The sequence below is a fragment of the Haliaeetus albicilla genome, chromosome 16, assembly GCF_947461875.1.
Source record: "Haliaeetus albicilla chromosome 16, bHalAlb1.1, whole genome shotgun sequence".
In the NCBI taxonomy this organism is placed as follows: domain Eukaryota; kingdom Metazoa; phylum Chordata; class Aves; order Accipitriformes; family Accipitridae; genus Haliaeetus; species Haliaeetus albicilla.
Window position 1 is genome coordinate 17,557,543 of NC_091498.1, and position 17,300 is coordinate 17,574,842.

At 38.2% G+C, this 17,300-nt stretch overlaps 1 protein-coding gene across 4 annotated transcripts in view; it reads left to right on the plus strand.

Annotated features, from left to right (window-relative positions):
- The window catches only part of ABCC8 (ATP binding cassette subfamily C member 8), an 80,953-nt gene that overhangs the window by 40,166 nt on the left and 23,487 nt on the right, over positions 1-17,300 (plus strand). For all 4 annotated transcript variants that reach the window (XR_011328121.1, XM_069803732.1, XM_069803734.1 and 1 more), the window contains 9 exons: positions 157-267; positions 2,251-2,326; positions 2,418-2,523; positions 7,268-7,303; positions 8,917-8,952; positions 11,462-11,560; positions 12,402-12,486; positions 13,753-13,833; positions 15,470-15,607. Coding sequence is in view for 3 of the 4 variants with exons in the window: in XM_069803732.1 (XP_069659833.1) it covers positions 157-267; positions 2,251-2,326; positions 2,418-2,523; positions 7,268-7,303; positions 8,917-8,952; positions 11,462-11,560; positions 12,402-12,486; positions 13,753-13,833; positions 15,470-15,607 (768 nt within the window). In the remaining variant the exon portion in view is untranslated. The remainder of the gene's footprint in view (positions 1-156; positions 268-2,250; positions 2,327-2,417; positions 2,524-7,267; positions 7,304-8,916; positions 8,953-11,461; positions 11,561-12,401; positions 12,487-13,752; positions 13,834-15,469; positions 15,608-17,300) is intronic.

Here is a 17,300-nt window from a genome sequence, read left to right on the forward strand (position 1 = left end):
TACTTTTCCATTTCTTACTGATTATTTCCTGCAATTGGAAAAGCTCTTTTTAATACCCTCTCCTGTATAGGTCATAACATGGTTGCTTGTGTTTAGGACATTTTGATGGTACTGCCACCAATTACTGCTTATTTCTGCCTTTCTGATTTTGCGCAGCCACTCAAAGTTGTTAACCGCAAGAGGCCTGCCAGGGAAGACTGGAACAATTACAGCTCTCACATGAGAAGACCCATTAACATCACAGAAGCAGATGATTTCTGTGTAAAGGTGATATGAAGGTCACTCTAATAACACTTACTATAGTTCACTAATAGTCACTTTTTGTATTCTGATGGCAGTTTCAAATTCAAGAACCATCATTTGATATGAACTGTCAGACATTTGTGCTCATGTCAGAGATTAACCTCCGCCTTTCTTTTCTATGTCTTCCATTTTAAGAATTGACTACTGACGTTTATGTTATGATTAGCTGTGTATGTTCCTCTAGATTTCACTCTGCAATTTTCTATTTGAACTGTTTAAGTCATTAGCCCTGTTCTTATGACAAAAATTTCCTACTTAGAACATAGAACAGCCCAGATTGGAAGGAACCTCAAAAGATCATCTGGTCTGACCTTTTATGTATGCCAGACTTTCTTCCATTTCCAATGCCTGTACAGAAAAATGGTATGAAGAAAATTGATAAGAATTTGGTTTAGACATTCCTAAAATAATCTTGTTATGGGTCTTCCCTTCCTCTTTTGAAATTCCTAGTAGCCTTTCAAGATGAAGTTAAAAACTAACCCCCAAAGACCTAACTTTTTTGAAGAAAAAATGAAAATTACCCATGCCACTTTGAAGACTGATGCTATTGATTTGCTGTAGAAATGGCCAGAAGTAATAAAAATCCTGATGGTTTTTATAGTGGTGATGCAGTTTATTTAGGAAGTCTGCGATTACACTTGCATTTCCGGCACAAGAGAATGAATAATCTGGTTTCATGGGATTAAATAGGACAACTGGTAGTGCTTTCAGTTTGGGTGTGGGTTTTTTTTAGAGGCTGTCATTTGACATGCTGCTTTGGTGCAGGATCCTTCTTGAATAGACTTCCAAGAAAATAAGAGGAATATTTGAGAAAGTGTTTTGGGGAGGTGGTGTTGAATCAAGAGACAGCCAGAGTGACAACAAAGGAGTTTGTCATAAAGGAGAGGCCAGAGCAGTAACCTCTGTAAGGACAGTATTTATAAGGTCTCGGAATAGAAACCCAGTACCAGCTATAATCTTTGGCTCCATCTGCTGACATCGTTGTCACTGGCGGCATGTGGGTCAGGGAGCTTCTGCAGTTTCTATCTGCAGCTCATTGCCCGTGAAGGGACTTTTTTTTTTGAGAGAGGATCCTTTGGCTGCCTTCAGTAATCTAGAGGGAGGAACACTGCACTTTCTTTTGCTCATTTTTTCATTTTTTTTCCCAAGTTAAGAGTATCACTTTTTTTTCTCCAGGGTAGGATAAAAGTGTCCCATTCCACTCAGATCAAAAAATGTTGTACCTTGCATTGCTGAAAGGCTTTGAAGGCTTCAGTGGCTCTGAAAAAGGGGGAGAAGAGGGTCCTGTATAAATACAGGCCTTTTAAAATTGTCTCCTGTTTCCTATTTTTCACAGTATCCATGGAAATCTCCTCCATTTAAAGTCCTGAACAGGCTTTGTGTCTTGTTTTTAGTCTTTTTCAGTGAAAAGATTGCTGTATCTAGCAAAGCCTAGGTTATCTGAGAATCATATCAGAACTACAAAGGGAAATACTGTAATAGGCAGCAATATCCAATTTCTGTGGAAAGTTCTGCAAATCTGCTTGGAATTTGGACTGTGTAATTGCTCTATATGCTGCAGTGTGTCTAGAGTGACATTCAGTGCTTTGCAGAGAGCAAACTGTGACCCTGTATATAATTTAATGGTGTCATAATCACTTCACTTATTTCATGTGCACACCTTACAGATAACAAAACAAAAGAAACCCTAAACAGCAAATTTTTTTTCCTCAGGAATTTTCCATAATTTTCTAACTGCTCTTCTTGTTTGTGTTCAGAGATTCTTGCACATCAGAATACAGGCCTTCACAAAAATCACTCACGTGAAGATCAGTTTCCTGCACTGAGGAAAGGCTAACTCTCTTCCTATGCTCAGTGTAATGAAAATAGAAGTGTCCCTGATGTTGAAAAAAGAAGTCAGCTCTAAAGCTGGTTTTCTGTTTCTTGTTTCTCTCCATCTTGGCATAGATCACAAATGGATTTTTCACTTGGACACCTGAAGGTCCTCCAGCATTGTCCAACATTGATATCCGAATCCCTCAAGGTACAAAATGACATTAGACATATCAGAATAAAATGTTTTTCCATGAGCGTTTGGTAGATCAGAAGTTTATATATGCCTTCTTTTCTCCCAGGTCAGCTAACAATGATTGTAGGACAGGTTGGCTGCGGTAAGTCATCCCTCTTGCTAGCCATACTTGGTGAGATGCAGAAGATCTCTGGGAACATATTTTGGAGCAGGTAGTGTTATTTAAGAATTCAAGCTTGAGTTGAGTAGTAATGCAGAAAAAAGCCAAAATCTATCTTGGGAACCTTTTTGTGGAGTCAGGGGTTTTGTAGGTGTACATTCAAGATAAAAACCTTACCCTAATGGTAGGGGAGCACATCAGAAAGAACCCCCAGCCAGGGTCAAACAAACTATCTATTCTTTTATTAGGAATAGATAACCATACTTGGGCATTCTGTACTCCAGCACCATAACCTGAGTGAAATCGTAACTAATTTGGGATCAGAATTAATTAGCTGAAGTGTTGTGCTGCTACAGAACGGCATTTGCACTTTCAGGCATGAGCTTGTGTCTTTGAATGGAACTATAAAGAGGTACCAGCTCACCAGCAGTGGTCCTTGGCTGTGCTTTTAGATGTGTGCTCCATCCCAGCACTGCTCTAGTGCCTGAGAAATTGAAGAGATTTTTATAAGTGGCAGTGACCTCAGGGTACTCCCCCAGTGCATCATGCCTGGTTTGACAAGGGGGAGATAGTCATGTCCTTCCCCCCTTTCCCAAGAGGACACACAGCAGCTGCGCTCTGACAGCCACTTACAGGCTATACTTGTGTCTAACGTTCGTACCGACCATGAAGGGAGGAAAAGAATGCTATCGAACTCCAAGAGCTGTACTCTTCAGACTTGGTCTCTTGACCCTCAAACTAAATCACAGATGGTATAATATATTGCAACTCCTGTATGTGATTTCCGGTAAATTGCTGCCGTTTCTAGTACACTGGCTGATCAATGTGTGTGAACATTTTTGGCCTGTTTATTTTACAGTACTAGACTTCCTAGCCATACAGACTACACATTGCCTATTGGGATACAATTATTTGTAGGTAAAGCTTGTCAAATTGCAGAAGAACCTAGAGAAACAATTAATTTTTTTTCCAACTGATTGGGAATGAAGGAACAACAGTGCAACTGTTAGTGAAATCCACACACTCCAATGGACAGAGGGTCATTGTTACTCAGTGGGTTCTGCACTGATTTTGTGAAACAAATCTCACAAATTCCTTGAGTGTTTGTAGAGAGATTATTTATATCCAGTCTTCATGCGTAAGGCAGTTGCACTACTCAGACTTGCACGTGCTTTAATAGTAATAGTACAAAGAAGGACGATTCCCTATTTTACAGGTGGGGAAAATGAAACATAAGAAGGTGACCCTCTCAGCTAGTGAGGGAGACGAGAACAGATGCCAAAGTTCCAGAATGTGGTGGTGATCTATCCATTAAAACATACTCCAATTTTCTGCTTAGGAAAATATGGTGAGGAACAATACAGAATCCCTGCAGCCTTATTAGGTGAACTAATTTCATTTCAGCAAGGCTGTAATTTTTTACAGATGACATAACATGATTAAGAAGTGTAATTTGAATGCCTGATGCTAAACTAAAACAGATGACATGATGGTTCTGATGAGACTGTGTTTTTAAATAGCACTTGTTTAGAAGTATGTTCTTCACAACAGTGTAAAGGTCAGAACTGGTTTTCGTGTCTTCTATATGTGCCAGAGTATCACAAGGTAAAATTCACTTGTTATCACATTTGTTTTGCTATCTGTCAGATATGTATAAAGGGGCTTGTGGCTGAAACAATCTTAGCGCTGTAAGTGCTGGCTGCACTGGGACAGATTATGTTCTGTCTCATCTTTCAGAGCTGGTATCATGTGCACTTGTCTATTCAGAGTGATGGATGCAGTCAGTGTAGGCTGCACACCTGTGTTGTAAAGCTATCAGATGAAAGCTTCCTTAATTTGATAAGAAAATAGTAATGCTTGACCAGGTACATGCAACTTTATCCCAGGTTCAAGGAGAGTAGTCTTACCAAGTAATCATGAGAGCTTGTAGCCTTAGCTCAGGCAATAAAATGTCACCAAAATCATTAAGATCCTTCTTACAGCTCTTTCTTTGGGATGAGATGAATGCTTGGCTTCAGTCATTCATGTTACAGAATAGTCAATTATTTCATTCCAAATTTCCTTCCCCTTCCCTTCCTCCAAGGTCATAGCTATGAAGATGAAGGATACATCCTGCTGACATGTCACTCGGTGCTCAAGAAATCTGGATTCTATTCCTGGCCCTTCCCTTGGACTAATGGATAACCTTGCACAAGTCATTTCCCTCTGTGCCTCCATAGTCTATTGATAAAACAGGATTAGCTGCATATCATCTTTATTTGCTTCCTATAAAAATTATTTGTTTCAAAGCCTTAAAAAGAAATGTAATTTATTCCTGGGCTAGGAATCGGCTAATCGGAAGTGAGCACTGGCTCATTTGTGATTTTTTTGTTGTTTGTAATACAGTGTGTGCCTGGAAGATCCATCTCAGATTACTGTCCCTTGTCCAAAGCAGGCTGAGAGCATCTTAGCATAAATATTTTATCATATGGTTAGAGATTAACAAAAATAGAGAAATAATTATTTACATTCTGAACAGATGGTAAATAGTATTGATTTGACTGGTTATTGAGTAAATAATTATAGTATATGCCATGCTAATTTCTTCTGGGCAGTATCTCACTTTGAGTAGTCCCAGTTCAAGTCCAGGGAGCAGTTTGTAGTGTAAGCCTTTTTGGAGTAAATAATATCAGAAAATTGACCTAAATGAGAAATAGTTTGCTCAAACAAGATTGTCATTTGTTTCTAAACAAGACATTTATACTCCCATGTGAATGTAGAGTCCTTATAATGTGAAGGAAGTGCTAGATTTGTTAAGACTGTTAACAGTAGATCTTCTTTTACTCAATGTGGAGTTGACTGTTTTCATCAAATGACAATATTTTTAAAGTTATTTTGATGCCTAAAAAGTACATTGATTTTTATAAACGTGTTTACTGGAGTTTTCGGAAACATCCAGGTACTTTATTTTATTTAAATTGGAAATAGAGATCTGAAGGCTTGAAAATCTCAGTAGGCACATATTTGCATCTTTAGACTTCCATATGCCTTGAAAAATTAGTTCTAGACCTCATTATCAAACATACATTACTTTAACATTTCAACACTGGTAGAAGATGAATGCATCCTTAGTTGCCAGGAATATCCAGGGAAAGGAGGGATAAAACAAAGTCAAAGTGGGAAAAAGTGGCTTGAAACAGCTGAGCCAAAACTGCAAATGGAGAATTAATTTTTTACAGCTACAGAATAGAAACACAGGTCAGAGAATTGATCTGACAATATTTGCTTATGAAAATTGTGGCACCCGTGGCTGTATAGCAAAAGAACACAGTTTAGCAGAGGAAGTTTGGACATTGCTGTGCACTGTTGCATCTCCTGTTACTCTCCGAGAATCGTTTGTGCCCTGGGAGCGTGGTGCTTTGCCCTGGTTTCTGAGCAGAAATGGGAGCAAAGTTGCATGCCTGCAGTAAGCACAGGTAAATTGTGCTAGCCATGAGGGACCCTGGCTGATCTTTGCTTCTTCAGCTCCATTGATGGATTATATGAGCTGCACAGCTTTCTGCCTGTCTTGCAGGCTGGTGTAGCAGAAGAGCACCGTGGAGAGGGAGTCACTGTCACACACGAATACTACATGTCACAAGTTACCAGGGTGTTCCCTGGTAGAATGGATGCCTGGCTGCCTTTGGGGTGGCCCGTGAAGCAGGAACTGGTATTTGTTGTTCAGGGTCCTCGTGTTGTGCATGGAAGGGCTGAAAAAAATATTCCCTATTTCAGCCCCTGAATTGGGGCTTGTTATTTTCTGTAAAGAATGTGTTGCTACTTAATGATATGCAACAGGTTCATAAGTGTTTAGAGAAGGTGTCACTAAGCCCAGTGGAGTCTGAGGTAACTGTGGAAAAGCTTTGTTCAGTGCACTGAGCTTTGGCATAAAGATACTAGTGGCTGGCTGGTGCTCTCAAATTCTACAGTGAATTGAATTTAGATATGGTCTCTACTCATGATGCATTAACTTTTTGGAAGTGTCTCAAACCAATCTTTTAAACTGCAGGTATTGTTTTCTTTCCTGGATATTTATAAGCAAATGGTGTTAGCATAAAGTTAATGAGACTGTTCTTTTTAAAGCATGAAAAACTTTGTTCCTTCTTGATTTTGTTTATACCACTTGACACACAGATTTTTCATTCTTTTCAATGGAACTGACTTTAGCATCAGTAATAAGTATGACCAGTCATCCTGTCAAAACAACTCTGTGAACATCTTGATATGCATTCAAAAATAGCGAAAACAAAACCTGTCTGTCCCTCAGACCTGCGCACGTTTACTTATACAGGCACATCCCCCCAAGGATAGGGCTAATACAGAATGCAGCATGTTGCAAGTCAACTGAAGGTGGGATTTGGGGTTCAGACTAACCCTTTATATGCTGCAAAGGTGCAGTTACTGCCATGGAAAAATACAGTATCACAAATTATCAGTTTGTTTTCCCTGAAAATGTCCGTTTTTAATAGAACTGCATTCTTGTCACACTAGGGCTTCTCAGTTCTGTTAGCAGCTCCAGCACAAAGTGGAGGTGATTTTATTTGTTGAGTCAAATTAAATGTTTGTAAGTAAAAGAAAAAAAAGTAACCAATTTTTTTTTTTTTTTGACTGCTAAAATCAAGTCAGTTTGTGTAGAAGGAACAGATGCTGTGCTGCAGCTCTGTGATAAATACTGTTTGCAGTCTGTGCACTAAGTGGAATTTAATAGTTTTTCTTTCTGGGGCAGATTGCCTGTGCTTACTTAAGTAAACAGTCTTTGCTTTCTATTTGTGATGCAGCTGTACTTCTGACAGTGAGACGGGGGAAGATGTCAGGTATGGTACTGTATTGGTCTTCCTACTAAATCAATTGCAATAGAAGCAACCAAAGGTTTCTAAAATCTGTGCTTAACATTTTCAGAGTCAGAATTCAAAAAATCGGTGAAACTTTCACTGTCTTAACTAGCTTAGGTGGTTTCAAAAATTGCATCCTATGTGACTTACGGAAATAAGACTTGGATTTCCTTTATGAAAACATTGCTGTTTGGCGATTTTTAAAATCGTATCCTAACTTTCCTGTATGTCTGCAAAAATCCTTCTCTCAGAGTCTCAACCAGAATTTTCCCTAGTGCTACACTTTAAAAAATAGTATCAAGTATTGCTTTGAAGGTTTAATTTATTAAAGCAAATTCTTCCCATTACCCTTCTCTTCATTTTTTACATCCTGTCATAGGTTTATTTTCTCACCTAGCATTCTTCAGGCACACACAAACTGAGAAGTGTGGGGAGTAGCAGATTAGTCCATCTCTTGGCAAGGGATCCATACGTGGAAATTATTATTACCTGATTAACATAGCTCAGCTTGGATTTTGGGAATATCTACCAAATCAACTGAGAGCAAAGCTTTCTGGCATGCTTGTCTTTTTTGGCGTAGCACACAAACCTCCAGAATGGTAAACCTTGTAAAAGTGACAATCGTGACAATCTTATCCCTGCTGAAGTCAGTGAGAACTTTGTCACTGAAATTGGCAGAGGAAAAATGTCATATGTTGTCCCTTTTCTTGACTTAGGCTAAACTGTATGTCTTCTACTGACCAGAATATTTTCTTGGTTCTGTGACACACCAACTATTCTACTGCCTTTTCTTTAGATTTATCAGTCTCTTCTCTCCCATTTACCTTATTTCTCAGACTTGTTACCTGTTTGTCAGGCGGAGTCCTGCAAAACTTCTGCTCCCATCTGTGTAGTATAAGAGGGAGTTTCATGTATCTAAAGACTAAGCCTCATGGTAAAGGATACTCAGAAACCTCACAGTTCTTTCTGTATAAGAGAGACTGCAATTTGTGGGCCAAGTTACAGTGAAACCATTTGAACCCATTAAGATACAAGAGAAATATGATCAGAATTAGACATTCACATGTTTGAAACTGTTATGGGGATGGACAGCAAATAGTGAAATAACATGCACAGCAGTATGGCGAGCATATTAAAAAGTAGGAAAGAATATAAGACTGTATGAAACAATTACCTACATTATCGTAGGTTCTGGGAATCCTAGTTGGGTCAGTTAAGTGCTGTAGGAATGTCTGGTGGTTTTGTTGCACTCGCATCCTATAGAGCATTTTTGGTGTTCTCAGAACAGAGAGTGTTTTGAGCCAAAGTCTTGTGAGATCTTGAGCATTTGCTCACAGGTGTTCAATACTTTCTACAAGATTGTTTAGTGCTTCTCAAAACTGAAGCTTTAATCATACCTTTTTTAGGTCAATATCATGTACAGAATTTTAACATACTTAAGAGTTACAAAATGACTACATAACAGAAATAAAAGTATTTTTAATGATAGCATAGTGATAGTACTTTAAGGTATTATTTGCGTTGTCTACAATCATTAAATTGTAAAAAAAAAACAAAAAACAAAACTAAAACCACTTTGTGTTTGTTTTCTGCAGCCCAGAGAAAGAATCTCCTGTTGACATGGAATTCAGGTATGACACTTTAAAAGCTAATGGGAACCTCCAAGAGGTCCCTTCCAACCTCAGCCATTCTGTGACTCTGTGAACATTCTTCAGAAGTGTCTGCACTTAATGAGTTGTTCCTCCTTAGAAGGCAGATAGGTTGTCTCTGTATGCAGCTACTGCAAGATTTAGAAGTAAAAACAAGCAAGTGACCCTTGCCCTTAATGACGGCAAAAAAGTACGCTCCTGAATACTCAGGACTGGCAATATCAGAATATTCTATTACCTACCATCAGGCTGAAAATAATGGAAGCATTTTTTTTGTTCATGCAGTAATAGTATAGGACAGGACAGTATACATTTCTCTTGTATCTGGAGAATGTTTGATTTTGAGTTGTTGATTGATATTAGAAATTCATGAACTGTGCAAAATAATCAAGATACAACTGTAGTCAGCAATCCAAAATACACAGGAAAGGCTTTGCAATGTATTATTTCCCTACCATTGTAATCATAACTCCATTGCATTTTAAGTGCATCTATTTTCTTTTAAAAATTGGCAACATTTCAGACTTGGTAGGTTGAAGACACTGAGATTCATATATGCATGTCCCTTAACTAGTCTTATTTTCAGTGATCTTGAACATGTACTGAGCTTACTGGACTTGAAATGTGAACATAGAGTTAGATTAATAACTTTAAACAAACAATCTTGACAATGTTGTTTCTCATTCTAAATTAATGAACAAGCTTGATCCTATATTAGCCAAAGTGCATAGTCTCCAAGGAGCTCAGGGAAGGTTTTAGCTATTTATTGAAAGGTCAAATTTTGCCGTTTGCCTCTTTGTGATAATTAAGGGGCTATGATTAGTCTATGTTGTGTTATCAGAGGAAAAAAATTACACTCCTTTGATGAAAATGCATGTTTATTTATGCAGTCTGGGGGTAGGAGGCAATTACTTCCACCTGCAGAATAAATTCTTCATAAGTCTTTGTCTGCTAAGCCATTTGTTTGCTTTCAGTCTTTTAAGTGTGAAACCTTAGGTAGGTTCAAGGCAGGCTTTCAGAGAAAGTGTTGCACACTCCGCCTCAGAATATTTTGTTCTCTGGATTTTTGGCCATGTTTCTCACAGTTTCAGAAAAAGTTTTGTTTGATTGCCTCTTTACTGTAAGAAGCACTGTAGACACACAATAGATTTCTCATATGATCAAGCATTTGCAAGCTTTTTGCTTATGTCAAAATATGATCTGCCCTGATATGTCATCCTAGTGTCAATTGGTAATTAAGGTTAATTTGGAGGGGTTTACTAAATTCTAAGTCTGTAATGAATTTTGGCAAGCTTATTGCTTGTTCCCAAATTCCTTGCAGTAATTAATTCTCACCAGTGGGCTCAAAAGCGGAATGTAAGCAAGCCAAATGTGAATGGTGTTGCCAGGCACTGTGCTGGTACTCAGCATGGAGTGCATCTTACTGGCAGTGCCTGTATCTTCACTGAACAAAAGAACACTTCTTACAAAAGTTGTAAAAACATTTTCCTCAAAACTTTGCTACTATTTTTCAAAAACAAATTAGAACTAACTTTTCAATCACGTGAAGAATTAAGAGTAGCAAAAGCATAGTTTCAAGCAATGAAAAGGAAGGGAATACATTTTCATCTTGGAATGCTCAGAGCAATCTTTTCTCAATCAATGGGATGAAAATTTCATATTAATTGAACTGAATGCTGTTTGAATTAGATTTTGGGACTGTGGGCTGGACTGCCTGGGGAATTTTTTCTGTTGGTTTTTTTTTTTTTTCCTGTGTCATTTTCCAATAAAGAGAATTCATAAAACATAATTAAATTCTAACGAGCCATCAGACATTTGAACTTGGAAGCATGTTACCAGGGTAATGTAACTGTGTGTTCTTTCAGGTCATCAAAGAAAATTGGATCCTTTAATGACTTCTAAGCAACCTTGGTGAAATCCTGAAAAAATGAGCAGGGCAAGCGACCTTAACTCCTGATAAAAAAAGATAAAGTGCCTGGTGTAATTTGGCAGCTCATGGTTTGAATTGCATTCAGGTCCAACTAGAAAGAAGCTGCTGTAATGGCTGTCTAGCAGACAAAGGCTACATTTGGGTGAGAGGTCCTATTTTTTCATTGGATTAGCTGATATAGCTGGAAAGAAAACAGATACACTTTTAGGTGTATGATACCTCTTTTGGCCCTTTTCTGGAGGAACGGTGATATGCCAATGAGTTTTCCAACAGTATCAGTTGCTCTAATAAAAAAAAAAAAAAAATGTTGCCTTTCTCCCAGCTGTGCCTTACTGAGGCCCTTAGTGCACAACAGCCAAAAAAGCACTACTACTTCACTAGTAGGCAGATAATTTTATTTTTAAATAGTAATAATAATAATCCTTATGAAATAAAATATGCATGGTGAGAGCCTGTTGATCATACCTGGTAAGTTGTCCTTTCTTTACAAGAAAATGGTTTCCAAAAACACCTACTGCACTGGTAAACTGGGAGCTTTTTTTTTTTTTTTCCCCCCCCCAGGAAAAGAGGCTCAGTAGCATATGCATCACAGAAGCCTTGGTTGCTGAATGCCACAGTGGAAGAGAATATCACATTTGAAAGCCCTTTTAACAAACAGAGGTAACAGGTTTCTGCACTGTTACATGCTTTACTCCCCTTTTTGCTAAATAATGGAGTTGCATAGGCCTCAGTTCATGTATGGGTCCCCATCTTCCTCTAGTAACAAACGTACTGCCCTGCCTGAACGTGACAAAAGACCTTGAGTTCTGCGCAGTCCCCCTTTGACCATGTTTTTCCTGAGGGACATGAGGGACAGTGTTTAGTCTCACTTGAACTGAGGTGTAGAAGTGTTTTCATTTCCAAGTACCATGTTTGTTTAGCATGCAGTATTCTCTTCTTACACCTAATTGACTAGTTTAACTGTCTTAGAAGGACATTAGCTGTTTGGGAGTGAGAATGTTTAGTACAATTTCAGTATTTGGTACATTGTGAAGGATTAATGGGCTGCCTTTTTATTCAGTATAAGGGCCCACACAAACATTCTAAAATATTTAAAAGTTAACTGCTGCTATTCTATCACCCCTGCCCTTAAAAGAAGTGGTTGGCTATGTTTTCTTCTGTCATCCTTGGATATTGAAACAAGAAACAAAGGCCCTGGGCATGCAAAAAAGTTAAATGCTGAACAATAACAATATAGCATGGAAGAAGTTGTGCTTGTTTTGCCTGGTTTTAACTATTAATTGTTTTTAATTGGGAAGGTGACCTAAGATGCTTTTTTTTAGCTGAAATATTTACTTGTCTGTGATTGAAAGAGATCCCATTAGAACAATTAGTGGCTAACAAAAATGTTTTCCACTGTGTGATTTTTCCAGCTGGTTAATTTTTGTTCCTCTGCAAGTAGGAAACGTGCTTCTTTAGCAGTATCTCTGTGGATTTTGCATTACCTTTTTTATTTCCGCAGGTACAAAGCAGTAATTGATGCTTGTTCCCTCCAGCCTGATATTGACATTCTCCCTCACGGAGACCAAACCCAGATTGGAGAGAGGGTCAGTAAACAGCTACAGACTTCTATTTCTGTTTTAAATATAGAGAGGGGGGGTTTATTATTTTGTTGTGTTCTTAAAATCTTAGTGGTTATTTGGCAACAAAGGTCATCTTTTAGTTAAGTGTACATTTGGGTCATTAGTCTGAAAGCGTGTTGCTCAGTAAACATGGAAACATGGTCGTTTATGTGAGATGCAGTGATTTAAATGAGCTGCTATCAGAATGTTTGACTAATTCTGCAGCTGCTGTCTTAAATATCCTGACTTCACTGCATTTTTTGGTTTCTTTAGGAGTAACATAAAAATAAATAATTCGTAGACTTTTAGAGCCCCTTCATTTAAAGAAGGGCAGGTGTTTAATCAACGGCAAACTAAGCTTTATCACATCAGGGAAGATTAGGGAGTGACAAGAAAGGAAATAGAAGTCACAAATTCATAAACAATTTACTCTGGCATATACTGGCACTGTCACAAAAAACCAAACAAACAAAAAAAACCAACCCCCAAAAAACCCAACAAACCACCCCATGCAAGGATACATTTAAGGATACATTTCCATGTCTGATCTCCACACTGGCTACCATGTTAATTTTAAATGGATTAGTTCCTAACCCAATTCATTGTGTAGCCAGACAAATGGTTTTTTGACAGGAGTGAAGTGGAGGGGAGGGAGAAATTGAGGTAGCGTCTTTTGGCAGCAGTACTGGCTTATGAGAGTTTAAGGTGTTTGTGAAACTGCAGGTGGATCACAGGAAGGATAAGTAACTTAGAGCGGGGAGGTAGCAGAGGACTAAGGGCTGAAAACAAGCACAATAGCAACCAGGTAATGTTCATCTCGGTGTGGTCTGACCTCCCAGCTAGCAATTACTGATTACAGTATATGATGGAGCTGATATAGTATGACAGCATACGATTATAAAAATAAATAAAAACCAGGACACAGACAGACTCATAAGGCTAACTTTTGAGTAGGAGTCTAGTTTAGACTGCCTGCAGAATATCTATGCCACCTACATCATTATGTCACCACAAACCATTAAACATTTCCCATCCCTCCAGTATGTATGGAGTACAGCTCCAGACAGAGTGCTCTGGCTTTTCTAACAATTTGTGTACTGTGTTCCCAGCTGAATTGCAGGCCCACACTTCTGAAAAATTTCTCTGGGTTTCTTTGTCCAGAAAGGCTTCTGTGGATAATCCAATCAGAACATGAATATTCAGTTGATGTTTTTATAACTGTCTGATTGTTTTTCTCCTGCTTATCTCCAGGGTATTAATCTGTCTGGAGGGCAGCGCCAACGTATCAGTGTGGCAAGAGCACTTTACCAGCAGACAAATGTTGTGTTCCTGGTGAGTAAGTGCTGTTATGTTTATGATCCAAACAGAAGCATGAGATGCGAGTATTTAGAGCATTTCATGGGTAACACACATGGAACGTTGTGCTTCTCTGAGCTAAGCTAAATGTGCACTGTTTATTTTATAGTCATTGTTAGCTAGCCTGCAGGTAAGAAGCATTTGTAAATGCTGCAGACAGACAGATAGGTAATGGGACACAAATTGAAATGCTGATGCTTTGCCTGTCAGTCTATTGAAATTTTTTTTTTGATCCTTGTGTTTATCTTTGGTACTTAGAAATCTAATATTCTCAGCTGTATTCATGAAATTCCTAAGCTGCCTCAGGCCTAAAATTAATGTTGTCCTGTGCCTGGGGTGTTTCCTTTCTGCAATAAACACGGCTGTCTTCCCACCCTGAACTGTTTGTTTTATATCCTGTCCCAGCTTCAACAAAAGTGCTATGGAAAAAGGAGTGAGAGCAGGCTCTAAAAACTTGGTATGTGGGAAAACGAATGCATCCTACACACTCATGAGTAGTGAGCTTGCTGGCTTTCCAATTTAGGACTTCCTTCTTAAGATCAGTTTTTAAGGAGCTTTGAACCCAGCTGTTATGACAGTGAGACGTGAGTCACATGGGATTAGAAAAGCTGTGCACATTAGAGGTCATCCCTAAAAGTCTGGGAGGTAACTTAGACCATACCCTGTAATTAGGCTGATCAATATGTGCTTGCTTCATGTGTAGGGCATTTCCAGGCAATGACCAGAAAGTAAGACATTAGAGAGCAGTTGGGCCAGATGCTGCAAATCAGCAGATCCAGTATTGGGCTGATGTCACTCAGAAAGCAGATTTAATTCAAATTCAACCCTATTTTATCAGCAAACATCTGGAGAAAAAAAAAAAAATTATTTTTTAAGCAATCCTCATTTTACTGAAATGTAATAGTATGAAATAATAATACTAAGTAAATCCTGCAGCCAGTATCACTAGTGCAAGCAGAAATAATAGATTTGTAATACCATATAAATAGGATTAGGTAAACAAGTCCCCCAAAAGATGGTACAGATTAGTTTATGCCTAAATTAATTGCATATAATTCTTTGATTCAGTAAGATAATCTGGGTCCTAAATCAAGCATCTGAGCAGAGTCATCAAAATGATCAACATTTCTCCTTTTGTGATTCTTTGTTAATGGAGTTTTGATTTATGGATCCAAAAAAAAAAATCAGAAGGCAATTATGTACAAGGGAAATAAAATGTGCTCTTTGTCACTGTCCCTGAAGCAGTTATGCAATATATGCCATAGACATACATTGCTGCGTTGTCTTGAGTCTGACAGAAACAATGTACTGCAGTTATGAAGGCTGTGAAACACATCTGTTGAGAGGAGCAGTTCCCAGAAAGCCTCACGAAATCGTAGCATTTACAAAGCTGATGTTACCCTATATCTGAGTACTCACTGCAAAAAGACAGTTCAAGGTTTGTTGTTATGTAATTTAAGCAAGCCACTCCTCAGAACAATTTTGGATCTTCTGATGGCCTCTTTTGGTTGTCTATATTGATTTAATTAGTTTTACCGGTCGTAAAATCTGTCAGTTTCCTTAAATCCTGTAAGTGCTGGCTTCAAAAGCTGACTTCTTTTCCTCATGACAGGATGATCCATTTTCTGCGCTGGATATTCACCTAAGTGACCATCTCATGCAAGAAGGGATCCTGAAAATGCTACGGGAAGACAAGCGGACCATTGTGCTAGTCACTCACAAGCTGCAATACTTACCCCATGCTGACTGGGTAAGAAAGCTCTTCCCGTTTTTTCTGAGGAGGCAAGAATGTGGCATGGATATGTCTTGCTACAAACAAGGCTTTCGCTGCATCTTTCCACCAAATGGTGGTTTAGTGAGAAGAGACATAACAAAGATCTTTTGAAAATTAGCCAGTGAGTTTGGGGTGCCATAATTTTGGGATTCCTATCTTAGAACATCTAAACAGGTTGGATTTTCATAGAGCTGATACTTAATATTCTCATGAAAGCAGGCTACATTTAAAATATATTTATCATCCAAAACCATTAATTTTATTGGAAAATTTTGCTCATTTTTTTATCTCAAAACAGTGAAATGTTTGAGTAATGTATTTGCCTCTGCTGGGATGTTACTAGGAATTTGTCTGTGCTGTCACAGGAAAAGGTGTGTTTATGGATATTGAGATGCATGGAAATACCAGGGGAAAAACAGTATTTCCTTGTCGTTAGTGCTAGTGCATAATATATCAAGAACATCTTTACCCTTTGTATGTTGGCAAAATTTTAAGAAATGTGTAGTATTCAATTGTTTTGTTAGGTTTCTTTGTTATATCTTGTAGTTTACAGAAAAAAATGAAGGTATGCTTTCTATAACAGTTTGCAAATGCAAATGTCAAAGATTAAGCAAATCAAGCAGGATAAGGAGGTTTGGTTTTTTGGATCTTTGGGTTTAGTTCATTGGTTCACACTGGCCTTGCACTTAGTTCTCCTACAGTTATGCAGCTACAACATCACAGGTCTTCTTGCCCAGAGGGATTGATGACTGCAATTAAGCCTCCTATCAGGACTTCTCTGTCATTTGCAGCTTGCAAACACTATAGCAGCAGTTACTCTGTCTCAAGAAATAATCGTATTTCAGCTGCTTTCTGTTCTTCATATTGGCTTGCTGTAAAGTTGCAGATAGACATTAATCTTGTTCTGATCATGTTGTTGGTGGGCAACATTTATCCTGTATGGTGTCTGCCATGACCTTGTCCCTCAGTTGTACAGCTTTAAGAATTACTACTGTTCTCAACATAGTTCTGGTTTTCCCGTTAGTGTGTCTCAGGATGCAGGAATTTTTTGCCTTCTTCCCCTCCCTACGAGGTCCATCTTAACTTCCACTTTTTCAATTGTTATATATTTGCATTTTTTTTAATATGCACAGCTATGGCCTTTGTATCAGTATAATCTTTTTAATTTTCTTTATGAATGTCAGACCCATTTGTAGGTGTTTGTGTTTTATGAGATACTCTGAGAATTATTTTATTTTTATTATCTTCTAATTTGGCTTCAGTATTGTTTTATGAAATATACTGTTCCAAACAGCCTGTAGGACAGGAAGGACTTGTATTAATTAAGTTTATAATTAAAAAATATTTATTAAGAAATAGTTCTGTTTTTTTCCCTAAGCAGAGGTCTCATTAAGCCTTAGCAGGTCTTACCCAATGGAGTGCAGCAGGAATATTTATCTTCTCTTATTAAGGAATTGTAAATAAAAATATAATTTGAAGTATATGCGATGGTCCTCCTAAATCTTCGTAGCAAAACCCTCAGAAGAATTCAAGGTCCAGCCTAATTACAGGTTTCCTGAATAAATTGACCACAAAAAGATTCTTGTTTGCTTTATTTTTTTCCTTTCCTCTGGTGTAAATTCTTCGCAATGAGTGGAATAGATTATTTCCCCACCCCCCGCCCATGGAA